General features: G+C 40.1%; 1 protein-coding gene across 3 annotated transcripts in view; it reads right to left on the reverse strand.

Annotated features, from left to right (window-relative positions):
• Window positions 1-27,441, reverse strand: part of FRMD4A (FERM domain containing 4A) — a 598,990-nt gene that overhangs the window by 203,699 nt on the left and 367,850 nt on the right. For all 3 annotated transcript variants that reach the window (XM_073551276.1, XM_073551277.1, XM_073551279.1), the window contains one exon: window positions 13,297-13,391. In XM_073551276.1, the coding sequence (XP_073407377.1) occupies window positions 13,297-13,391 (95 nt within the window). The remainder of the gene's footprint in view (window positions 1-13,296; window positions 13,392-27,441) is intronic.

Consider the following 27,441-nt stretch of genomic DNA (forward strand, 5'->3'; position numbering starts at 1 on the left):
GAGCTCGTATTGATACTACCAATTGAGGACATTCCAGTAGGATGAACCATGAACAGAACACTGCCCTACTACTTCGTCCATTGGATTACTGTTGGGTCGGAGACAGTTTGGCCTAGTGCGGCTTCTCCGATCCGAAGATGGGTATCATTGGATTGTCTCAGGAACTGACTGTCATCTACCTTGTTTTGAAGTTGTCATTATTGCATGCATATTTGTGTTTCCTTTCTAGGTTATTGAACTTTACTTAAACAAATAACATTAATATAGTGAAATCCCTTACGGAATTTCACACAGGAAGTGTGCTGTCCCATCTAAGGTTATTACTATATGCTTATATAGATTGTGTTATGTTACCATTCTTTGTGTTCAGGTTTGCATTTGGCCTGCTGCCACCTGCTGTCCTTTTTCGGTGTGGCAGACTGCAGCCAATTAATTCTAGTACATGCCTCCCACTTCCAGGTCAGATGACTCCTTCTCTTCCTGCCGGTGGCCATTATTAGTTTCATTTTTCTCCTGGGAGAGACTCGCTTACCAGGCTGTGAAAGGCATCAGCTTTTTGACCACTCACTCACAATTTGCTAAATTTGCTGAATCATCTTGCTGCATACCTTGCTGCACATATCTTGCTGTACCACCTGGGTTGTTATACCTGCATTTCTGGAGAAGTACTGCATTACCAATCATACGCTGTATGTCCAGATTTCCAATAAACAAGTCTGGACTTCAGAATATCTGGTGTGTATCATCTCTTCCGACGCATGAACAGCAAAACAGCATCAATGGTCCTGTCTGCTCTGCATTGAGGAAACGGAAGGTAGGATTCTCTCCCAACCCCAATCAACTACGTCTTCATTCGCCTCATGTGGGGACAGAACAAGGGTGACAAATAGTCCAATTTCACTACTTCACTATTTCACTACTTTAAGCATGCACACATATTAGGAAATTTCATATAAAAATTAACCACCCAACATTTGCAGTTGTATTCATGTGGACTATGGTCAGATAACACCTAGATTTAAAACAATCAATAAACTATGTCAAAAAAAATGTCAAAAATAAAACTCTATCAAATAATAAAATTGGGGTGTCTCAATAGGAACAAAACATTTATGGTCAAATATAAAGGCTATACAATCTATTGCATAATCATAGTAAGTATAATGCTGATCCGAAATCCTACATATACAAAAGTATGTCACAAACTTACACAAGCAACCACAATCAAACCCTTGAATTCTGGCAGGACTAGATGACCATATGATTTGCATGAAAGTGTCTTGACTGTCCCCCAATGACAGATTTCGGGGGGGGGGGGTAGTTAAAGTTTGCGTAGTTAAATTTCCTTTTATTCTGTAGGAAATAAACCAGCAGTAAAGGAGTGTAGTGGTGGGTTCCTACACACTTAGCCGAGCTGACCATGTAAATGTATGAGTGTATGAGGGGGTTAGGAGCCGTGGCTACCGCTGAATGAGTGCTTGGCCAACTGCTATGTCATGAGTTTCACTGGCTTTTGCTCTGCTGTTGCAGCCAATGTAATGGGAAGAGGAACGTTCTCCAGTTGCTGTATTATGGCAAGACACAGCATTTTGAATAGGAAGAGGGAGGAGATGTCTGATCTTTTGGTACATATATAAAACAATTCTTTACATAGTTTGTATTGCCGAATAAGGCAAAATTGGATAAAAAGAGAGGAGAATAATGATTTTTCTTAACCCCTTCATGACAGCCAATACGTATATTTACTGACCTGAGATATAAGGGAATATCATCCCCATACAGGTGACAATCCAGCAGCTGTCGGCTGTCCACTCTATCTGACAACTTGCTGTATCACAAATGATCGGTGTTGGCACCATCCATATCTGTTTAACCCCTTAGTTGCTGCTGTAAAAAGTGACTACATCAAATAAATGGTTAATAGATTGTGGGGGCTTGCACTTTAATCTAATTGGTACACCCAGATCATGATTGTGTGGTCCAGATGTTTGCCATAGCAGTTCATGGCCAAATAGCGGCCTTAGATTCTGCCGGCTACAGCGGCCAGTTCAGAAGTCAGTGACATTTAGGTGGTAAACAAACACTTTTTCATTCCTGCTATACCACTTTGCATTAATTCCTGAAAATCACCTGAAGGGCAGTTTTCAATATGTCAGGGGGTGCAGTTTTTAAAATGGTATCATGTTTGGGGTTTTCCAATATATAGCACCCCTAAAGTCACTTCAAACTTGGATAGGTCCCTCAAAAAAATAAATTTTGTAAATTTCCTTGAAAAAAATGAAAAATTACTGCTACATTTTTAAACCTCCTCCTAAAAGGCTAACAAAATAAATTAGCATTTTAAAAATGGTGCTGATGTAAAGCCGGCATGAGGAAAATGTTATTTATTAATGATTTTCTGGGGTATGACTATCTGGATTAAAGGGATAATCATTCAAAGTTTGAAAATTGCAACTTTTTTTACATTTTTGTCAAATTTCTGATACTTTTTATAAATAAACACAAAATATATCAATCTAAATTTACCACTATCATAAATTATAATGTGCCACGAAAAAACACTGGGATTTATCGAAGCATTCCAGAGTTATGACCACATAAAGTGACATTGGTCAGAATTAAAAAAAAATTGGCCCGGTCACGAAGCGGTTAAATTTCCATTTTTTAAAAAAACATTTTTCCATTTCTTGGTTACTTGATGGCATCATTCCTTATAAAGAAGGACATAACACACCTTATTTTTCCATTTTTGTAATAACAATACAAAGTAGGAGGAGATTGTTAGAAGAATATTTTCATTTTATTCTTTTAATATAAGCACTGTATATAAATATGTGGCTGATGGTTTATCTATGAGAACTTTAAATTACCAAAAGCTAGAGTTGAAGAATATTTCCTGGAACTGTTTCTTGAAGTATACGCAAATATGCTACCAATGCTGCTCAGTGTGAATGCAGTTTAACCCCTTCCTGACATGAGACGTACTATCCCGTCCACGGTACCCGGGCCCGTATGACCGGGGACGGGATAGTACGTCTACCGCGATCAGCGGCGCCCACGTGGTGAGCGCCGCTAATCGCGGCCGGGTGTCAGCTGATTATCACAGCTGACACCCGGCACAATGTGTCAGGGGCGGTCACGGACCGCCCCCGACACATTAACCCCTTGCACACCGCGATCAAACGCGATCGCGGTGTACCGGGAGTTAAAGGGAAGCATCGGCAGGGAGGGGGCTCCCTCCGTGCTTCCCTGAGCCCCCCACGGCAGCGCAATGTGCAGCGCTGCTGCGGGGGGCTCCTTTCCTCCAGGCCCCCGAATCCAAGATGGCGACGGGGGCCTTCGGGGGCCTGGGGAAGCTGGCTTCCTCAGTGCCTGCAAAGCGCAGGCATGAGGAAGCCTTGTGCACTGCCTGTGACAGATTGCTGATCTGTCACAGTGATCTGTGATGTGACAGATCAGCGATCTGTCACAGGACAGTGATGTCCCACCTGGGACTATGTAATAAAGTAAAAAAAAAATTAAAAAAAAGTGTAAAAATAAATTTAAAAAAATCGCCAAATAAATTAGTAAAAAAAAAAAAAAATATTCCCCAATAAATTCATTTTTTGAAAATAATAAAAAAAAAGCAATAAAAGTACACATATTAGGTATCGCCGCGTCCGTAATGACCTGCCCTATAAAACTGTCCCATTAGTTAACCCCTTTAGCGAACCCCTTAAAAAATAAAAATAAAAAACGAAGCAAAAATAATGATTTATTATCATACCGCCAAACAAAAAGTGCAATAACGCGCGATCAAAAAGACGCATATAAATATCCATGGTACCGCTGAAAACGTCATCTTGTCCCGCAAAAAACGAGCCACCACACAGCATCATCAGCGAAAAAATAAAAAAGTTATAACTCGCAGAATAAAGCGATGCAAAATAATTATTTTTTATATAAAATAGTTTTCATTGCATAAAACCGACAAAAACATAAAAAAACGACCTAAATGAGGTATCGCTGTAACCGTACTGACCCAAAGAATAAAACCGCTTTATCAATTTTACCGCACGCGGAACGGTGTAAACGCACCCCCCCAAAAGATATTCATGAAACGCTGGTTTTTGTTCATTCTGCGTCCCAAAAATCAGAATAAAAAGCGATCAAAAAATTTCACGTGCCCGAAAATGGTACCAATAAAAACGTCAACTCGTCCCGCAAAAAATAAGACCTCACATGACTCTGTGGGTCAAAATAAGGAAAAATTATAGCTCTCAATATGTGGTGATGCAAAAACTATTTTTACAATAAAAAGCGTCTTTTAGCGTGCGACAGCCGCCAAACATAAAAACCGCCATAAATAGTAAATCAAACCCCCCGTTATCACCCCCTTAGTTAGGGAAAAATAATAAAATAAAAAAATGTATTTATTTCCATTTTTCCATTAGGGTTAGGGCTAGGGTTAGGGCTAGGGGTGTGTTGGGGTAGGGTTGGGGTAGGGTTAGGGCTAGGGTTAGGGGTAGGGTTAGGGCTAGGGTTAGGGCTAGGGCTAGGGTTAGGGCTAGGGTTAGGGCTAGGGTTAGGGGCGTGTTGGGGTTCGGGTTGGAGTTAGAATTGGGGGTTTCCACTGTTTGGGCACATCAGGGGCTCTCCAAATGCAACATGGCGTCTGATCTCAATTCCAGCCAATTCTGAGTTGAAAAAGTCAAATGGTGCTCCTTCCCTTCCAAGCTCTGCTATGCGCCCAAACAGTGTTTTACCCCCACATGTAGGGTAGCAGCCTACTCAGGACAAATTGCAAAACAATTTTTGGGGTCCAATTTCTCCTGTTACCCTTAGGAAAATAAAAAATTGGGGGCAAAAATATCATTTTTGTGGAAAAAAATGATTTTTTTATTTTCACATCCGAGTGTTGTAAACTTCTGTGAAGCACTTGGGGGTTCAAAGTGCTCACCACACATCTAGATAAGTTCCGTGGGGGGTCTAGTGTCCAAAATGGGGTCACTTGTGGGGAGTTTCAATAGTTTAGGTACATCAGGGGCTCTCCAAACGCACATGACACCCGCAGACCATTCCATCAAAGTCTGCATTCCAAAACGTCACTGCTTCCCTTCCGAGCCCCGACGTGTGTCCATACAGTAGTTTTCTCCCACATATGGGGTGTCAGCGTACTCAGGACAAATTGGACAACAACTTTTGGGGTCCAATTTCTCCTGGTACCCTTGGGAAAATAAAAAAATGGTGACTAAAAGATCATGTTTGTGGAAAAAATACGAATTTTTTATTTTCACGCCCGGGCGTTGTAAACTTCTGTGAATCACTGGGGGGGTCAAAGTGCTCACCACACATCTAGATAAGTTCCTTGGGGGGTCTAGTTTACAAAATGGTGTCATTTGTGGGGGGTTTCCACTGTTTAGGTACATTAGGGGCTCTCCAAAGGCAACATGACACCCGCAGACCATTCCATCAAAGTCTGCATTCCAAAACGTCACTACTTCCCTTCCGAGCCCCGACGTGTGCCCATACAGTAGTTTTCTCCCACATATGGGGTGTCAGCGTACTCAGGACAAATTGGACAACAACTTTTGGGGTCCAATTTCTCCTGGTACCCTTGGGAAAATAAAAAAATGGTGACTAAAAGATCATGTTTGTGGAAAAAATACGAATTTTTTATTTTCACGCCCGGGCGTTGTAAACTTCTGTGAAGCACTGGGGGGGTCAAAGTGCTCACCACACATCTAGATAAGTTCCTTGGGGGGTCTAGTTTACAAAACGGTGTCATTTGTGGGGGGTTTCCACTGTTTAGGTACATTAGGGGCTCTCCAAAGGCAACATGACACCCGCAGACCATTCCATCAAAGTCTGCATTCCAAAACGTCACTACTTCCCTTCCGAGCCCCGACGTGTGCCCATACAGTAATTTTCTCCCACATATGGGGTAGCAGCGTACTCAGGACAAATTGGACAACAACTTTTGGGGTCCAATTTCTCCTGGTACCCTTGGGAAAATAAAAAAATGGTGACTAAAAGATCATGTTTGTGGAAAAAATACGAATTTTTTATTTTCACGCCCGGGCGTTGTAAACTTCTGTGAAGCACTGGGGGGGTCAAAGTGCTCACCACACATCTAGATAGGTTCCTTGGGGGGTCTAGTTTACAAAATGGTGTCATTTGTGGGGGGTTTCCACTGTTTAGGTACATTAGGGGCTCTCCAAAGGCAACATGACACCCACAGACCATTCCATCAAAGTCTGCATTCCAAAACGTCACTACTTCCCTTCCGAGCCCCGACGTGTGCCCATACAGTAGTTTTCTCCCACATATGGGGTATCAGCATACTCAGGACAAATTGGACAACAACTTTTGGGGTCCAATTTCTCCTGGTACCCTTGGGAAAATAAAAAAATGGTGACTAAAAGATCATGTTTGTGGAAAAAATACGAATTTTTTATTTTCACGCCCGGGCGTTGTAAACTTCTGTGAAGCACTGGGGGGGTCAAAGTGCTCACCACACATCTAGATAAGTTCCTTAGGGGGTCTAGTTTCCAAAATGGTGTCATTTGTGGGGGGGTTCCACTGTTTTGGTACATCAGGAGTTTTCCAAACGCGACATGGTGTCCGATCTCAATTCCAGCCAAAAACGTCAAATGGCGCTGCTTCCCTTCCGAGCTCTGCCATGCGCCCAAATAGTGGTTTACCCCCACATGTGGGGTATCAGCGTACTCAGGACAAATTGCACAATAACTTTTAGGGTCCTGTTACCCTTGGAAAAATAAGAATTGAGGGTGAAAAGATCATTTTTGTGGAAAAAATATGATTTTTTAATTGTATGGCTTTATGTTATAAACTTCTGTGAAGCCCATGGGGGTTCAAAGTTCTCACCACACATCTAGATAAGTTCCTTAGGGGGTCTAGTTTCCAAAATGGTGTCATTTGTTGGGGGGTTTCCACTGTTTTGGTACATCAGGGGTTTTCCAAACGCGACATGGTGTCCGATCTCAATTCCAGCCAAAAACGTCAAATGGCGCTGCTTCCCTTCCGAGCTCTGCCATGCGCCCAAATAGTGGTTTACCCCCACATGTGGGGTATCAGCGTACTCAGGACAAATTGCACAATAACTTTTAGGGTCCTGTTACCCTTGGAAAAATAAGAATTGAGGGTGAAAAGATCATTTTTGTTGAAAAAATATGATTTTTTAATTGTATGGCTTTATGTTATAAACTTCTATGAAGCCCATGGGGGTTCAAAGTTCTCACCACACATCTAGATAAGTTCCTTAGGGGGTCTAGTTTCCAAAATGGTGTCATTTGTGGGGGGTTTCCACTGTTTTGGTACATCAGGGGTTTTCCAAACGCGACATGGTGTCCGATCTCAATTCCAGCCAAAAACGTCAAATGGCGCTGCTTCCCTTCCGAGCTCTGCCATGCGCCCAAATAGTGGTTTACCCCCACATGTGGGGTATCAGCATACTCAGGACAAATTGCACAATAACTTTTAGGGTCCTGCTACCCTTGGGAAAATAAAAATTGGGGTGAAAAGATCATTTTTGTGGAAAAAATATGATTTTTTAATTGTACCGCTGTACGTTATAAACTTCTGTAAAGCCCTTGTGGGTTCAAAGTTCTCACCACATATCTAGATAAGTTCCTTGGGGGGTCTAGTTTCCAAAATGGGGTCACTTGTAGGGGGTTTCCACTGTTTAGGTACATCAGGGACTCTCCAAACGTGACATGGCGTCCAATCTGAATTCCAGCCAATTTTGCATTGAAAAAGTCAAACGGCGCTCCTTCCATTCTGAGCTCTGCCATGCGCCGAAACAGTCGTTCCCCCCCACATATCAGGTATCTGCGTACTCAGGACAAATTGCACAATAACTTTTGCAGTTCAATTTCTCCTGTTACCCTTGGTAAAATAAAAAAAATTGAACCTGAAGTATTTTTTTTATGAAAAAAAGTTAGATGTTCATTTTTTTTTAAATATTCAAAAAAATTCCTGTGACGCACCTAAAGGGTTAATAAACTTCTTGAATGTGGTTTTGAGCACCTTAAGGGGTGCAGTTTTTAGAATGGTGTCACTTTTGGGTATATTCTATCATATAGACCCCTCAAAGTGGCTTCAAATGTGATGTGGTCCTAAAAATAAAATGGTGTTGTAAAAATGAGAAATCGCTGGTCAACTTTTAACCCTTATAACTTCCTAACAAAAAAAAATTTTGGTTCCAAAATTGTGCTGATGTAAAGTAAACATGTGGGAAATGTTAGTTATCAAGTTTTTTGTGTGCCGTATCTCTGTGATTTAAGGGCATAAAAATTCAAATTTGGAAAATTGCGAAATTTTCAAAATTTTCGCCAAATTTCCGTTTTTCTCACAAATAAACGCAAGTTATTTGAATGAAATTTTACCACTATCATGAAGTACAATATGTCACGAGAAAACAATGTCAGAATCACCAGGATCCATGGAAGCGTTCGAGAGTTATGACCTCATAAAGGTACAGTGGTCAGAATTGTAAAAATTGGCCCGGTCATGAACGTGCAAACCACCCTTGGGGGTGAAGGGGTTAAGGAAAATCATCATATTATTTTTTTTTTAGCTAGAAATAAGCTACTTTTTCCCACAGATGTTAGTATACATGGCCCTATTAGATCTCTTTATCTGTAGAGAGGACTCTGTCAAATGCAATTTGTACTTCAGGGAAGTGTTCAATGTTATACGCCACTGTAGAGGGCATGTACCACATCACGTAATAGATTTCTTGCCCACTAACCCATGCTTCAAATGAACTTATTGATTAGAATAGCTTTTGCCTTCTAGCATAAGATTAGAGGAACAGACATATTACCGCGAAGTAGAAAGACATGAATAATATAGAATTGTCTTTATATAGTTATTTAAGATGTCATGTTTTATTGTGGAGCAATTTATTGGGGCTGATTTAATAAAAACAAATATCTAGAGAGTGATCTGCATTCACTACAATAATTCTACATAAATGCAAATAGAAATGGAACTATTTATCTCATGTATGCCGGTGCTTGACAAAGGCAACCCCAGTCTTTGTGGATCGGTCTCTGTCAGCTTTGTACATGTAATAACTGCAGTGTTTATTCATGCCTCTTTACTAGTCAGCAATATTATCCAAGTCCTGTTTCAAAAAAAAAACAGCCATGTTGAAGGCCATTTATAACAAATTCTCAGTTGCACCAAGGTCGGACATCAATGTTGAACCTTTTAAAGAGGTGGTCAGAGACTAATATTTTTAATCCTAGATATCTACATATTTATTGTAATTTTTCATTGCTCTTCTAATACGCTTTAATTAAAACGTTCTTACTGTTCCCTCAATATGCTACCTGATTTTTTTTTCTTTTTACCTACTGTACTTCCTCTTTGACTATTATTTGAAAATCCCCAGTACATGCTGGAATACTCAAATGGGACATCATCAGGGGCAGACCTTGAAACAAAGAGTCATCAGTGATGCCCGTTTCAGGGGCCGGGCTAGTCCCTTCTCTACTGATCACTAGAGTTGAGCGACTTTGGTCAGATCGGGCATTGAGTGGATGAATGTCATCCGCTCAATGCCGACTTTTATTTCCCATTGACTTGCATTGGGGACGGGTTTCGGACGAAACTCCGACTTTTTTTGCCCTAGTCAGACCAGTTTCATCCGAATCAAATTTTGCTTCATTCGGGTTTCACGAAACCCGATCCGACCAAAGTCGCTCAACTCTACTGATCACATGTCGGTTGTCCCAAAGTTGTTCTGACTTCTCTTCAACGGTCAGCCTTACTTTACTCCAATAACCTTGCCTAGTTGTGTTACATAATGAAGTGACCACAAAATTCTGGATACTTTAAAGGTAGGCACATTACACATATTAAATGAAGGTGGAAACTGGGGCAGTGATAGGAGAGTGTATGTGGAAAGGAAAAAGAATTATGTGTAAATCAGATTAATTGAATAAGGTCTTCCTATAGTCCAAAACACATTTTTTCACTATACCTTTTTAAATTAAGTAAACTTCACAAATAAAAATTGAATCTTTTGACGACTATCAAAATTTTTCTACAGTGCTGGAACTTTCCTCTTCCCTCCATTCTTTCTACTCCTTACAAGGAAAGGACACTGATTTCAGGGTGTTGGGTCTTATGCAGTGATGGTAGGAGAACAAGATTTATTGTAGGAAACATCCGCCAGTCTCTATTACTGAGGGTGGTAGGGAACTTAGCGACCCCAAAAAATGATGGGCATTGTAGTTTAGAAAAGATAGGAAATAGGTTTCAGAATGAAATAACCATAAAAAAACAAAAAAGAACATTACATTAATACTAAAGAAGACACAGGCAACCCATTTATTTGGGGGCTAATGATAACTGACTGGTCCCCTGGTCACTTAGTAAGTATGGAACTCTATGAATGTCCATTCCTCTACTACCCATTTCATCACCCTCATTAGCAGGCATTCAAGTATATGTATGTGCTTTCTCTATCTTTCCCTTTTTCTCAAAGTCCACAGAGAATTAGTAAATGGAAAATGTTTGCTTGGAATGAATCTTTATCCTAGGCATATATTATGATACTGACAAGAGTTATACCTATGCCTACCTTTCATTAGTACAGTTATGGGTAACTTGACATGTCCCTCATGCCCTCCAAATCGCCAGCATTGGTATCTTCCCGTATAAATTCCCTGTCTAACAAACTCTTTATTACATTTGACACATTAACAGATCTTTAGAAAAATTATTTCTAAAGTTAATTTTTCATATGCAAATTAACCTTTTGACTACTGGATGTGGAATTTGCTTCCCCAGACTAGTTGTCCCTCTCAGCATGTTATCACACCCATGATAACATGAATTCAAGAGTGCTGCAAAATTCGCACATGAGCGCAACTTCTTTTCGTTCATGTCATTGTGCCTCTGAAGCCAGGTGTACAGATCCCAGCTTCAGAGGCGCAGTGCCAATGTCCAGAAGCAAAGAAGAAGCTTGATCTTCGGCTCCTCCGTTGACGTGAGGCTTCTTCTCTGCTTTCATGTACGCCTCTGAAGAGTACACCTGGCTCCAGAGGCTCAATGACATGTATGAAAAGAAGTCCAATGCATACACAAATTTTGCTGAGAGCAGCATTTTGATGTCGCCTATGGAAATCGTGCTATCATGCTCATAGGGGTGTGATAACATGCTGAGTGCAATGACTAGTCTGGGGAAACAAATGTCCTGTCGAGTATTCAAAGGGTTACTTGGCATATGAAAAACAAATTTTAAAAAAGTTTTCTGCAGATCAGTTATTGTGTCAAAAGTAATTAAAGGCTTGTTAGGCAGGGAATTTATATAGGAAGACACAAATGCTGGTGATTTGGGGAGCATGGGGGACTTGTCAGCATTTCTGTATTATATGACTATGGAGCTAAAAATGCAAATTTATTCTCTGTTTTCAAAGAGAGAAGAATTCAGGCAGAACAGCTTTAAAATATAACTATGAAAACAAATAAGACACACAATATTTATATAAAAAAATCCATAATGCACCCCAAGGCACATCTCTATAATACTATGTGAAGAACTAGGTAAGATAACATCAATGGTGTATCTGCATTTCATTAAATTGAGTAAAACCAGATCAAAACACTTCTGAAGCATTATGCAGGAAATCAGGAACAGATATCTGTAAATAATTTGATAGTGTTGATACACAAGTGAAAAAATGTTGTTTATTGGTACTCATCTTACAATACACAGATAGAACGTAGCAACAGCAGGAATTTGGAGATTTAGAAAATTCCAACAACTCTAGAACTTTAAATCCTATGCAGTGCAGGTGATACAGAGAGTTGACCGATATGATTTCTGGAAGTGAAAATCCCTTACTCTGTGTGACTTCACTTTGTCACAGCTCCAGAATGGATTGCTTAGTCAGACCTCTGCTTAATACATAATGCATGATTTCACAACTTTCCAAATGCAAACTTTATTATTGAAGACTTGAAATAAAAAAGTAGCTGTTCCTCATTAAAAAGAATGAAAGCCTCAAGACATTACTAAGAAGGCAAATATTGTACAAGTGGTTCTCACAGGCCATGTAGGAACCTTTTATGGCTAGAAAGCACAGGCTGTTATATTAGTCAAATACTTTGGTTTTCACTTTATTATACATTGGAGGATCTCAATGAATACAGAAAGGTGTTTTGAACAGATAGAAAGAAGCTTATTGAGCTCATATGGAGCATATGAGCATTACATTTCATACATGGGCATACACTTAATTTTACCTATAGCTTTTACAACATGCAGAATAGTAAAGTAAGACACACAATGAAGACAACATGGTGCTACACCGACCAGCTAGCTAATAGCTATGTGTGGTGTAATGACCACTGTGTCCACTAGGGGGCGCTGTGTGGATGTCCCAAGAGAACGGAGGAGTGGCAGAATCCTGAAGGATAGTTATGTATCTCAATGTGGGTGGCTTTGAGATGGAGACTTGTGTATGTGTGATCAGCAATATCATTGCTGAGGTGTTGTTTCTAAGTGTAAGGGAGAAGTCTTCAGGTAACTAGAGAGATGGGCGGGCTCTGGTTACCTACAAATCCACCCAGGGGTGTGTCTGAAAACGCCTATAGTAAAAGGCTTTGTAAGTGTGTGAAGGACCTGTGATGGGGTCATAGCCATGTGACCCAGTGGGCGTGGCTACGGACCATATAAGGTGGCCAGGGTAGGTCACAAGGTGTGAATGCTGGGACCTGATTGGTCCAGTTTGGAAGGTCCTGTGAGGAGAAGGATCTCCTCACTAACAGCCTGTGGAGCGGCTGTGTGTGTAATGGTGGCCAGCATCTGAGAGTCCCTGAGGAGTGAGTGGATGTCTGCAGCCTGGAGAAACAGCCATATGGGAACCCTGACGTGGGTGAGATAACACTGGGGCTGAATAGCCTGTTTAATGGATGGTATGCTGTAATGTGAAGCTATATAATGGACGCTAAGCTGTTGTATATTGCGGCTGTGGTTTATGATGGTGAATAAACCTCACGGACTGATATGGCTTTATGGAAAACCCGTACCGGATGTGATTTATTTGCTGCCAAGTGAGTCTCCGCCAACCATGAATGGCAGCGCTACCTCACATATGCCTTCCAAAACATCACATTGGACATGCCACTGCTGTCCAATATGGTTGACTTTCTGGGTCTTTTTGGGATTATTGATGATTGTGGTGTGATTTGTGGACTCATTTTTTGAAGTAAGTAGCAATCTGATAAAAAAAAATTGCATATAAAGTTACTTAAATTCGACATTTTCAATCAACTTACGTTTCATCTGTGAAAGCTATCCCAAAATATTCTTTTTCTTTCAGGTTAAAGTGGGATGCCACTAAATCAAGCAGTTCCTTGGCCAGCAGCTTTGGCTACAAAAGAAGAAAAAATATTTAGAAAGAGTTGAGAACTGAAATATAGTATGTACATAACCAGATAACAGACCTTAATTTACTTGATAACCAAAACATCCTAAATGTCTTTCTTCCCAGATGTCTTGCTAGGAATTGTGCAAATTTCAGAGTAAAGAGGATGGGAAAAAGGACCGGTAAAAAAAATGAACAAAATAAAATTCAGAGACATGTGGATAGATTGATTGATAGATTGATACACTGATGATAGGCAGATAGAGCTGATTCGTGAAAGTGTTTACAACAGTAGTCTGGTGTAAAAAGCTTTGAAAAATTTACATAATTTTGGTGCAACTGGAAGCTGCGTTAAAATTATGCGTGTTTTGGTGTTTTCATGCTATTTTGTCCCCAGATCTAACAATGTGTGCTGAGCTGGTGCAAAACGGGGTAGTGGTGATCGCTTCTCGTCAAATTCACGATAACCATTATTATTTGCTAAACCCCAAACATTACTCCAGCAGGAACTGAAATAATTTTTGTGATGAGAGACACAGGAGGTGCATACCACCCTTCGTGAATCAGGACTCAGGAGCGCCTGGCTACAGCCCATGTACCTCTTGAGAATCAGAAGCATCTCTTATTAAATAAATGGTACACAAATAGATGATAGACAAATAGGTAGGTAGATGGTGGATCAAAAAATAGTGATACAGCCTAATTGTGTGCAAAACGCTTCTAGAGATACCGGCTCAGTATACTATGCTCTCTATAAAAAATACAAAAATGAGGCAGCACATTCAAGATGGTGAAAAAAAGTGTTAGTATTTTTTACTCACCCACACTAATCTGGTATGGGTAAAAAAACAATTTGAACACTTTTTTTCACCATATTGGAAGTGTTGTCTAATTTTTGGGGATTTTTTTTTGCTTAGCTAGATAATGCAGTGTATGAATCTGATATTTTTAGTAGACTTGAATGTAAAATAGTAACATCATAAGCACTTTCAATTTTGCCTAGACATACATTTGTCTATTTTTGTCCAAAGAAAAGAAATAGGTTAATGGAATCAAAATCTACACGAGAATCCTGTTTATACCTCAGTTAAAAATAATTCATGGCTCTTACTTATAACAAATACAATGTATCATTACTGAATTGTTACATAGTTACACAGAAAAATATACAATAAATATACAGTAAGCAATGTTGAAAAGAAAAAAAGAAAAATGTATCATGTCAAAATCCACATTCTATCAAATTCTCAAATTTGTTCTTTTGCTACTAATGTTTTATTATGTGAAAACAATGGCATGTTAAGAAAATGTACCGTAATTGAAATTCCCCGAATGTTTAAAGTGTGTCTCAATCTCAGGGAATGTCTGACAAGTCATGGTGAACGGTCAGAAGTTTTGATCAATGGGGTGCTGAAACAAAGGGGTAGGGCACTTAGCTACAGTAAGTACTTGTGACTGTTCAGCTCTTCTCTTCACTCTCTAAAGATGTGAGCTAATTGGTGAACACCTCTACAACTCCATACACCACTAATTGTATGTCTCCAAGAACCATCAAATAAAAGAACACAACCAAGAGGACACGGGGCTCAACCGAGTACTTTTGCCTTTCAGCTATAGGTTTCTTATCATTTGAAACCTCACAGTCACAGATCAAAACCTTTCTGAAATTGGGAGATCTCTCCACAGGTGTTCAAAGGAATTTAGATTAGGACCCATTGCTGGCCATTTCAGAACTCTCCAGCACTTGGTTTCCATCCATTTCTGGGAGCTTCTTAACCCCTTAGTGACAGAGCCAATTTGGTACTTAATGACCAAGCCAATTTTTACAATTCTGACCATTGTCACTTTATGAGGTTATAGCTCTGAAATGCTTCAACGTATCCCACTGATTCTGAGAGTATTTTTTGTGACATATTGTTCTTCATGTTAGTGGTAAAACGTCTTCGATATAACGCGTTTTTTTATGAAAAAAATGGAAATTTGGCAAAAAATGTTAAAATTTTGCAATTTTCAAACTTTTAACTTTGTACCCTTAAATCAGAGAGTCATATTGCACAAAATAGTTAATAAATAACATTTCCCACATGTCAAATTTACATCAACACAATTTTGGAAACAATTTTTTGAGGGTTAAAAGTTGACCAGCGATTTCTCATTTTTCCAATAAAATTTACAAAACCATTTTTTTAGGGACCACCTCACATTTGAAGTAAGTTTGGGGGTAAATATAACAGAAAATACCCAAAAGTGATACCACTCTATAAACTGCACCCATAAAAACCACATTCAAGAAGTTTATAAACCTTTCAGGTGCTTCATGAGAACTAAAGCAATGTGGAAGGAAAAAATGACTTTCACAAAAAATTTACTTTGGAATCAAATATTTTTATTTTCAGAATGGTATCAGAAGAAAATGGACCACAATATTTGTTGTGGATTTTTTCCTGTGTACGCCAATACCCCATATGTGGGGGAAAGCCACTGTTTGGGCACATGGCAGGGCTCAGAAGGGAGGGAGCATTGTTTGACTGTTTGAATGCAAAAATGGCTGGCGTCATGTCACGTTTGGAGACCCCATTATGTACCTAAACAATGGAAGCCCCCTAATTCTAACTCCAACCCTAAACCCAACACACCCCTAACCCTAATCCCCACCCTAGCCATAACCCTAACCACAACCCTAACCCCAACACACCCCTAATCCTAATCCCAACACTAACCATAACCCTAACCACAAACCTAACTTTAAAACACCCCTAACTCAAATCCCAACCCTAACCATAATCACAAGGCTAACCCTTGCCCAACCCTAACTTTAGCCCAACCCTAACTTTAGCCCAACCCTAACCCTAGTCCCAACCCAAACCCTAGCCCTAACTTTAGCCCAACCCTAACTGTAGCCGAAACCTAACTGTAGCCCATTCCTGACTTTAGCCCAATCCTAACTTACTCCAACTATAAGCCCAACCATAACCCTAACAGAAAAATGGAAATAAATACATTTTTTTAATTTTATTATTTTTACCTAACTAAGGGGTAGATAAAGGGGGTTTGATTTACTATGTTTTTTATTTTGATCACTGTGATAGGGTCTATCACAGTGATCAAAATGAACCAATAGGAAAAATTTCCTCTTGCTGCTGCTGGGTGCCGGCCGACAGATCTTGGCGGGTGCACTGCACATGTGCCCGCCATTTTCTTCCCGGAAGAAGACGCCAGCTGCTGGGGGGATGCAGGCGTGTTCATGGACACCGGGAGGTACTGGGGGAATCGGGGGACCCCATTTCTCTCTTCTCTGATGTGCGATCACATCAGATGAGAGAAATAAAATGGGAAATCTGACTTTTTTTTTATTCCGTGAATAACGGAGATCGCAACACTGGGTTTGGTAAAAACTGACCCGACTCATGTTCTCTGGGGTCTCAGCTACCCCTGGTAGCCGAGTCCTTGGAGAAATTCCAACTCTGGGGGGCGCTATACACTTATTTCTCAGCACCGTTAAAAAGCGGCGTTGAGGCATAAGTACCCTTAACTGTCGCCATTAAAAGGCATATTGGCAGTCATTAAGGGGTTAAAGTAGTTTGAGTTCATTGTCCTGCTGGAAAACCCATGACCTAGGAGCAAACCCAATTGCATTGCACACAGTCAAGGCACCCAGTGCCAGAGGCAGCAAAACAACTCCAAAACATCTTTGAACCTCTACCATATTTGACTGTAGGTACTTTATCCTTTTCTTTGTAGGCCTCATTCTGTTTTCAGTAAACAGTAGAAAGATGTGCTTTACCAAAAAGATCTATCTTGGTCTCATCTGTCCACAAGACGCTTTCCCAGATTTTGGCTTACTCACATACATTTTTGCAAACTGCAGTCTAGTTTTTTATGTCTCTCTGTCAGCAGTGGGCTCCTCCTGGGTGTACTGTCATAGTGTTTCATTTCATTTAAAGGAACATCAAGATCTCTGGAGAGGGACTTGCAACCTTGAGATTGTTGATATTACTCAACAATTATGGTTCTCAAGCACTTGCACAGTTCTTTTCTTCTCTTACTGTTCATCATGCTTAGTATGGCACACACAGACACACAATGCCAAGAATGAGTAAACTTCTCCCCATTTTATCTGACTTCAGGTGTGATTTTCATATTGCCTACACCTGTTACTCGCTACATGTGAGTTTGAGGGAGCATCACATGCTTGAAACCAAGTTGTTTACCCACAATTTTAGAAAGGTTTTATATGAAATAATGTCCAGTGTGCCTTTTTTCCCCCCTCAGTTTTTCAGGGATTTTTTGTGTTGTTCCAATGCACACAACAGGAAATAAACATGTGTATATCAAAAGATGTGTGATTACAATAATTTTCTGAGAGAAATATTTTATTTCTTGCAACAATTTCAAAGATGCCAACACCTTCGCCCATGACTGTAGCTAATATCATCTTACTATATTTAGGAGTTACCAGTATATTGGTAATTAGAGCACCTACATTTTCCTGCTGCTAATTTAATTACGCCTGCCAGTGTACACAGCCTGGTTTCACAATATATAAGAAATGAATTATACTGAATCTCACATTTTGCTGTTAGGAATGCTTTTTTATTTCTACTTTAACCCCTTACCTACAATTGACGTAATATTCCGTCCACGTGACCATGGACCTAATTACCATGGACGGAATATTACGTCATCGCGATCAGCGGCGCCCACGTGGTGAGCGCCGCTGATCGCGGCCGAGTGTCAGCTAATTATCATAGCTGATACCCGGCACAATGTGTCAGGGGCGGTCACGGACCGCCCCCGACACGTTAACCCCTTGCACACCGCGATCAAACGCGATCGCGGTGTACCGGGGGTTAAAGGGAAGCATCGGCAGGGAGGGGGCTCCCTCCGTGCTTCCCTGAGCCCCCCACGGCAGCGCAATGTGCAGCGCTGCTGTGGGGGGCTCTTTCCCTACAGGCCCCCGGATCCAAGATGGCGACGGGGGCCTGCAGGGAGCTGACTTCCTCACTGCCTGCAAAGCGCAGGCATGAGGAAGTCTGCAGCAGTGCCTGTGACAGATCGCTGATCTGTCACAGTGATCTGTGATGTGACAGATCAGCGATCTGTCACAGGACAGTGATGTCCCACCTGGGACAAGGTAATAAAGTAAAAAAAAAAAAGTGTTAAAAATAATTAAAAAAAAATCGCTAAATAAATTAGTAAAAAAAAAAAAAATATTCCCCAATAAATCCATTTTTTCAAAATAAAAAAACCCCAAAACAATAAAAGTACACATATTTGGTATCGCCGCGTCCGTAATGACCTGCCCTATAAAACTGTCCCATTAGTTAACCCCTTTAGTGAACCCCTTAAAAAATAAAAATAAAAAACGAAGCAAAAAATAATGATTTATTATCATACCACCGAACAAAAAGTGCAATAACGTGCGATCAAAAAGACGCATATAAATATCCATGGCACCGCTGAAAATGTCATCTTGTCCCGCAAAAAATGAGCTGCAATACAGCATTATCCGCAAAAAAATAAAAAAGTTATAGCTCGCAGAATAAAGCGATACAAAAATAATTATTTTTTATATAAAATTGTTTTCATTGCAAAAAAACGACAAAACATAAAAAACGACCTAAATGAGGTATTGCTGTAACCGTACTGACCCGAAGAATAAAAACGCGTTATCAATTTTACCGCACGCAGAACGGTGTAAACGCACCCCCCAAAAGAAATTCATGAAACGCTTGTTTTTGTTCATTCTGCGTCCCAAAAATCGGAATAAAAAGCGATCAAAAAATGTCACGTGCCCGAAAATGGTACCAATAAAAACGTCAACTCGTCCCGCAAAAAATAAGACCTCACATGACTCGGTGGGTCAAAATACGGAAAAATTATAGCTCACAATATGTGGTGATGCAAAAACTATTTTTACAATAAAAAGCGTCTTTTAGCGTGCGACAGCCGCCAAACATAAAAACCGCCATAAATCGTAAATCAAACCCCCCGTTATCACCCCCTTAGTTAGGGAAAAATAATAAAACTAAAAGAAAATGTATTTATTTCCATTTTCCCGCTAGGGTTAGGGTTAGGGTAGGGTTAGGGTTAGGGCTAGGGTTAGGGTTAGGGTTAGGGCTAGGGTTAGGGTTAGGGCTAGGGTTAGGGTTAGGGCTAGGGTTAGGGCTCAGATTAGGGTTAGGGGTGTGTTGAGGTTAGGGTTGGAGTTATAATTGGGGGTTTCCACTGTTTGGGCACATCAGGTGCTCTCCAAAGGCAACATGGCGTCTGATCTCAATTCCAGCCAATTCTGCGTTGAAAAAGTCAAATGGTGCTCCTTCCCTTCCAAGCTCTGCCATGTGCCCAAACAGTGTTTTACCCCCACATGTAGGGTATCAGCCTACTCAGGACAAATTGCAAAACAACTTTTGGGGTCCAATTTCTCCTGTTACCCTTAGGAAAATAAAAATTTGGGGGCAAAAATATAATTTTGCGGGAAAAAATGTTTTTTTTATTTTCACGCCCAGGCGTTATAAACTTCTGTGAAGCACTTGGGGGTTCAAAGTGCTCTCCACACATCTAGATAAGCTCCGTGGGGGGGTCTAGTTTCCAAAATGGGGTCACTTTTGGGGAGTTTCAATAGTTTAGGTACATCAGGGTCTCTCCAAACGCACATGACACCCGCATACCAATCCATCAAAGTCTGCATTCCAAAACGTCACTACTTCCCTTCCGAGCCCCGACGTGTGCCCATACAGTAGTTTTCTCCCACATATGAGGTATCAGCGTACTCAGGACAAATTGGACAACAACTTTTGGGGTCCAATTTCTCCTGTTACCCTTGGGAAAATAAAAATGGGGACTAAAAGATGATGTTTGTTGAAAAAATACGATATTTTTATTTTCACGCCCGGTCGTTATAAACTTCTGTGAAGCACTGGGGGGTTCAAAGTGCTCACCACACATCTAGATAAGCTCATTAGGGGGTCTAGTTTCCAAAATGGGGTCACTTGTGGGGGGTTTCCACTGTTTAGGTACATCAGGGGCTCTCCAAACGCACTTGACACCCGCAGACCAATCCATCAAAGTCTGCATTCCAAAACGTCACTACTTCCCTTCCGAGCCCCGACGTGTGCCCATACAGAAGTTTTCTCCCACATATGAGGCATCAGCGTACTCAGGACAAATTGGACAACAACTTTTGGGGTCCAATTTCTCCTGTTACCCTTGGGAAAATAAAAAAATGGGGACTAAAAGATCATGTTTGTGGAAAAAATACGATTTTTTTATTTTCACGCCCGGACGTTATAAACTTCAGTGAAGCACTGGGGGGGTTCAAAGTGCTCACCACACATCTAGATAAGTTCCTGGGGGGTTCTAGTTTCCAAAATGGTGTCATTTGTGGGGGGTTTCTACTGGTTTGGTACATCAGGGGCTTTCCTAACGCGACATGGTGTCCGATCTCAATTCCAGCCAAAAACGTCAAATGGCGCTGCTTCCCTTCCGAGCTCTGCCATGCGCCCAAATAGTGGTTTACACCCACATGTGGGGTATCAGCGTACTCAGGATAAATTGCACAATATCTTTTAGGGTCCTGTTACCCTTGGAAAAATAAAAATTGGGGGTGAAAAGATCATTTTTGTGGAAAAAATATGATTTTTTAATTGTACTGCTGTACGCTATAAACTTCTGTGAAGCCCTTGGGGGTTCAAAGTTCTCACCACACATCTAGATAAGTTCCTTGGGGGGTCTAGATTCCAAAATGGTGTCATTTGTGGGGGGTTTCCACTGTTTTGGTACATCAGGGGTTTTCCAATCGCGACATGGTGTCCGATCTCAATTCTAGCAAAAAACGTCAAATGGCGCTGCTTCCCTTCCGAGCTCTGCTATGCGCCCAAATAGTCATTTACACCCACAAATGGGGTATCAGCGTACTCAGGACAAATTGCACAATAACTTTTAGGGTCCTGTTACCCTTGGAAAAATAAAAATTGGGGGTGAAAAGATCATTTTTGTGGAAAAAATATGATTTTTTAATTGTACCGCTGTACGTTATAAACTTCTGTGAAGCCCTTGTGGGTTCAAAGTTCTCACCACATATCTAGATAAGTTCCTAGGGGGGTCTAGTTTCCAAAATGGGGTCACTTGGGGGGTTTCCACTGTTTAGGTACATCAGGGGCTCTCCAAACGCGACATGGCGTCCGATCTGAATTCCAGCCAATTTTGCATTGAAAAAGTCAAACGGCGCTCCTTCCCTACTGAGGTCTGCCATGCGCCGAAACAGTGGTTTCCCCCCCACATGTCAGGTATCAGCGTACTCAGGACAAATTGCACAATAACTTTTGCAGTCCAATTTCTCCTGTTACCCTTGGTAAAATAAAGAAAATTGAACCTGAAGTATTTTTTTTGTGAAAAAAAGTCAAATGTTCATTTTTTTTTTTAATATTCAAAAAATTCCTGTGATGCACCTAAAGGGTTAATAAACTTCTTGAATGTGGTTTTAAGCACCTTAAGGGGTGCAGTTTTTAGAATGGTGTCACTTTTGGGTATTTTCTATCATATAGACCCCTCAAAGTGGCTTCAAATGTGAAGTGGTCCCTAAAAATAAAATGGTGTTGCAAAAATGAGAAATCGCTGGTCAATTTTTAACCCTTATAACTTCCTAACAAAAAAAAATTTTGGTTCCAAAATTGTGCTGATGTAAAGTAAACATGTGGGAAATGTTATGTATTACGTTTTTTGTGTGCTGTATCGCTGTGATTTAAGGGCATAAAAATTCAAAGTTGGAAAATTGCGAAATTTTCAAAATTTTCGCCAAATTTCCATTTTTTTCACAAATAAACGCAAGTTATTTGAATGCAATTTTACCACTAACATGAAGTACAATATGTCACGAGAAAACAATGTCAGAATCACTGGGATCCATGTAAGCGTTCCAGAGTTATGACCTCATAAAGGTACAGTGGTCAGAATTGTAAAAATTGGCCCGGGAGTTAACGTGCAAACCACCCTTGGTAGTGAAGGGGTTAATTTGGGCCTCTTTTCTTTATGGGCCCCAAAACTTAGAGGAAACTTAATGTCTATTCATCACCATGTACTTAAATGGAACTTGTCGCTAGATTTATGCTGCATGAAACACAGGAACCATGAATCGGAGCCTGGCTGCACAATTGCAGTCGGGTATAACTTTCTCTAAAACGCTGTGGCATTTCAGAGAAAAACTAGTTTGAAAAGCTGTGCGGGTGCTATAGAGACTTGAGATTGATTGACAGATCTCTCTCTAGATAGACACACATAGAAGAGACTTGTCACTGACCTGGAGTGGGGAGGTGAAAAAGTATGCAAACTATTTCCTCTGAAACACTGCAGCATTTCAGAGAAAAACATATCTGGCTGCAATTGTATGGATAGCGGTGGCTCAGTGGTTAGCAATTTAGCCTTGCAGCACTAGTGATCAAATCCCACCAAAGACAACTTCTATAAGGAATTTGTTCTCCTCGTGTCTTTGTTAATTTCCTCCTGGTTCTCCGATTTCCTCCCACACCAAAAAGACATACTGATAGGGAATTTAGATTGTGAGTCCCAATGGGGACAGTGCTGATAATGTCTGTAAAACGCTGTGGAATTAATAGCGCTAAATAAGCAAGTAAAATAAATAAATCAAATTATACAGCTATGTTCTGATTCATGTTGCCTTAGGTTCAGGCAGCATGAATCTAGTGACAAATTTCCTTTAAGTACAAGATGATTAAGCACATAATCAGGTCAAGATTAATTAAGTGAATAAAAATGGATCCAGTTACAATAACCCAAAAACCATAGAACAACGGGGCACAAACTATGAACAAAGGCAACAGTCAACAATCAAGATGAGGTGCAGAAAGGTCACAAGAATGACTGCTGCTGTCAATAGCAGGTGCGATTATACTTTAGCCAGTCATAGAAATAATAGATAAGAAATAATAGGCATTGTGAAGTTGTTGGAACTATTGCATCATGTCTTCTTGCTTGTCCATTTTTGGTATAATAGATTATTTAGATCACAGTGATTAGATCTTTCCTTGTGACACATCCATTGTCCATGTAACGTGTAAACATCTTGTATGACATAGTTGTATCAGGCACTGACTGCCACTTGTGGCTACACTGCCATGACTCACATCTTCTTCCAGAGAACAATGGGTCTATACTGTGAATTCAGGAAATCTCACCCATGGCATGACCGAGGATCATGCACTACATAAAAGACTTCTGTGTCACAGCTTAGGACAGTGGTTGTGGCTACATTTGTCTGCCCAGGAAATAACTTTTCTATTACATTCATTTTATGTATTTGGACACCAATTTAACAGCTTTTTAGAATAAGTGTGAGTTTTAATCATTTCTGCTTCGCTTCCGCAAATACATTATACTCTGTCATGAAAATTAAGGATAGCTCCACTTTTGAGAACTAAGGAGAAAGCACATGTTACGCTGGAAGGCATAATCTGTCTGCCATTATTTTGGGGATTAATGAAAAGTGAATGGAAGGCAGAAAATAGAACAAATGTATATGCAATATGGGAGAAGTATTGTAGACTATATGAAGAGTGTTGGCGGCCGAGGAGCGAAGAATCAGAATAAAGTGGTCTGTGGGGAATATGAAATAATTGCAGACAACTTATAACAAGGCAAGAGTTAGAGAAGCCATGAACAGAAATCTCAGAATTGCTGAGAATCCTAATGAGTTGCAGTAACTATGCAACAAATTAACTATTCAATTCAATTAAAGAAACTGAAATGAACAATATTAACCACATGGGGGTAAACTAACGTGTCTCATCTGCACCATCTAAATGTCATTGCATCACCTTGGAAAATGTTGATTACTGTTAAACATTTGAGTTTCCCAGGCCCCAGTGTCTGAGAAACTGACACATTCCTGTTCTCATTGTGCCTGAGATAACTATCTAGGAGCAATAGGATTTTCAATCAAAAGTGTTTTTTTATTACATCAATGGACAATTAGAAAAGAAACTCAAAACTCAAGAAATAGATTTTACAAACATCAAGAGTGCCGAAGATTCCATAAAGCAGATTTCCCTGTATAACACTCATGGAACGATTTCAGGAATTGTTACATGGAATTGTTACTGTGGTAAAAACAACACCCAAGAGGTTGCATTTTTTTTTAAACAAAACTGAAACATACAAATACATATCTACTAAATTAACACTAATCATCAGAACATAAATGACCCCTTTGGTCATTAATGGTGACATTTAGGATTGCCAAATGCAAAGTAAGTGATATATACACTCGTGCTCAAAAGTTTATGTACCCCGGCAGAATTTTTGCTTTCTTGACCTTTTTTAAGAGATTATGAATGATAACACCAAAACTTTTTCTCCACTCATGGTTAGTGGTTGGATGAAGCCATTTATTGTCAAACTACTGTGTTTTCTCTTTGTAAATCATAATGTCAATCCAAAACAGCAAAATGACGCTGATCAAAAGTTTACATACCCTGGTGATTTTGGCCTGATAACATGCAGACAAGTTGACACAAATTGGTTTGAATAGCTACTAAAGGTGACAACTTCACCTGTGACCTCTTTGCTTGTTTATCAGTGTGCGTGCATAAAAGTGAGTTTCTGGGATCCAGACAGACTCTTGCATCTTTCATCCAGCCACTGACATTTCTGGATTGTGAGTCATGGGGAAAGCGAAAGAATGGTCAACGAATCTACGGGAAAAGGTAGTTGAACTATATAAAACAGGAAAGGGATGCAAAAAAGATATCCAAGGAATTTATAATGTCAGTCAGTAGCATTCAAACTGTGATTAACAAATGGAAAATCAGGGGCTCCATAAAAACAAAACCACGGTCAGGTAGACCAACAAAAATTTCATCCACAACTGCCAAGAAAATTGTTCGGGATGCAAAGAACAATACACAAACAGCAGCTGAAATAATGGACTCTCTAAAAACTAGCGGTATGGCTGTTTCAAGATGCACAATAAGGAGGCACTTGAAGAAAAATGGGATGCATGGTCGAGTTGCCAAAAGAAAGCCATTACTGCGCAAATGCCACAAAGTATCTCGCCTACAATACGCAAAACAGCACAGAGACAAACCTCAAAACTTCTGAAACCAGGTAATATGGAGTGATGAGACCAAAATTGAACTTTTGGGCCACAACCATAAACGTTACATTTGGAGAGAGGTCAACAAGGCCTTTGATGAAAGGAACATCATTCCTACTATAAAGCACGGAAGTGGATTGCTGATGTTTTGAAGATGTGTGCGCTACAAAGGCACAGCAAGCTTGGTCAAAGTTGAAAGAAAGATGAATGCAGCATGTTATCAGCAAATACTGGAGGCAAATTTGCAATCATCAGCCCGCAAGCTGTGCATGGGATGTACTTGGACGTTCCAAGACAATCATCCAAACACAGGGCCAAGTCGGCCTGTCATTGGCAACAGCAGAACAAAGTGAATGTTCTGGAGTGGCTATCTCAGTCTCCTGACCTCAATATCATTGAGCCATTCTGGGGAGATCTCAAGCGCGCACTTCATGCCAGACAGCCCAGGAATTTACAGGAACTGGAGGCTTTTTGCCAAGAAGAGTGGGCAGCTTTACCATCCGAGAAAATAAAGAACCTCATCCACAACTACCACAAAAGACTTCAAGCTGTCCTTGATGATACAGGGGGCAATACATGGTATTAAGAAATGGGGTATGTAAACTTTTGATGAGGGTCATTTGGATGTTTTGGGTTGTCATTATGATTTAAAAAGAGAAAAACAGTAGTTTGACAATAAATGACTTCACCCAACCACTAACCATGAATGGAGAAAATGTTTTGGTGTTATCATTCATATTCTCTGAAAAAAGGCCAAGAAAGAAACAATTATCTCAGGGTATGTACACTTTTGAGCACAACTGTATATATAGACTTATCAATGCAGCCTTCATTAAATTGCATCTTGCATTCCTCATAAATGAAATCCAAGTGGATGTACAGTACTTTTTTTTACATAGAAAAGGATGTAAAAAAAGGTTCTTTATAACACATCTAGCACATCAAATAGCTAAATTAAAGCTAACAGCTATTTTAAGCTGACCATAGTCTACAAAAGGGATTTCAGATGGTCTTTTTCTTAATAATTTGCCATTCATTATAGAGTGGCATGTAAAATTTTGAGTGTCCCTGGTCAAAATTACTGTTTTTGTGAATAGTTAAGCAAGCTGAAGATCAAATTATCTCTAACAGACCTAAAGTTAAAGATAACACAATTCTTTTGTATTTTAGGCAAAAAAATATTTTCAATTTTTACATTTTAAAAATTACAAAAAGGAAAATTAGTTGATGCAAAAGTTTGGGAAACCTTGGAGATTTGTTTGCTCAAATAACCTTGTCCAAGGGTTATGGCTTTTTCACTATCATCCTTGGGAAAGGCCAGGTGATGCAAATTTCCCAGCTTTATAAAAACCCAGCCTCCTCTAACTTTGTACCAAAAACTAGCAGCCATGGGTTCTTCTAAGCTGCCTGCTAGCACTCTTAAAATGAAAATTGTGGAGGCCCACAAAGCAGAAGGCTATAAAAAGATGGCAGTTTTCAAGTTGCCCTTTTCCGGGGTTTGAAATGTAATTAAGAGATCGCAGTTAACAGGAACAGTGGAGGTCAAGATAAAGTCTGGAATACCAACCAAAATTTCAGTGAGAGCTGCTTGTAGTATTGCTAGAGAGGTAAATCAGAACCCCACTTGACTGCAAAAGACCTTCAGAAAGATTTATCATACTCCATGGCCTTCATGGAAGAGTCATCAGAAGAAAGCCTATCCATAAAATTCAGCACCAGAAGTATGCAAAAGAACATCTATAAACAGGCCTGATGCATTTTGAAAACAATTCCTGTGGACCGATGAAGTTAAAATAGAACTCTTTGGCCAGGATGATTAAAGGTATGTGTGGAGAAAAAAGGGCACAAAATTTCAGAAAAAAGATCTCGCCATCCATTAAGCAAGGCGATGGATCAACCATGCTTTGTGGTTGTGTCGCAGTCAGTGGCACGGGGAACTTTTCACGG

Source organism: Dendrobates tinctorius, unplaced genomic scaffold, assembly GCF_039654945.1.
Source record: "Dendrobates tinctorius isolate UK_male_01 unplaced genomic scaffold, ASM3965494v1 ptg000174l, whole genome shotgun sequence".
Taxonomy (NCBI): domain Eukaryota; kingdom Metazoa; phylum Chordata; class Amphibia; order Anura; family Dendrobatidae; genus Dendrobates; species Dendrobates tinctorius.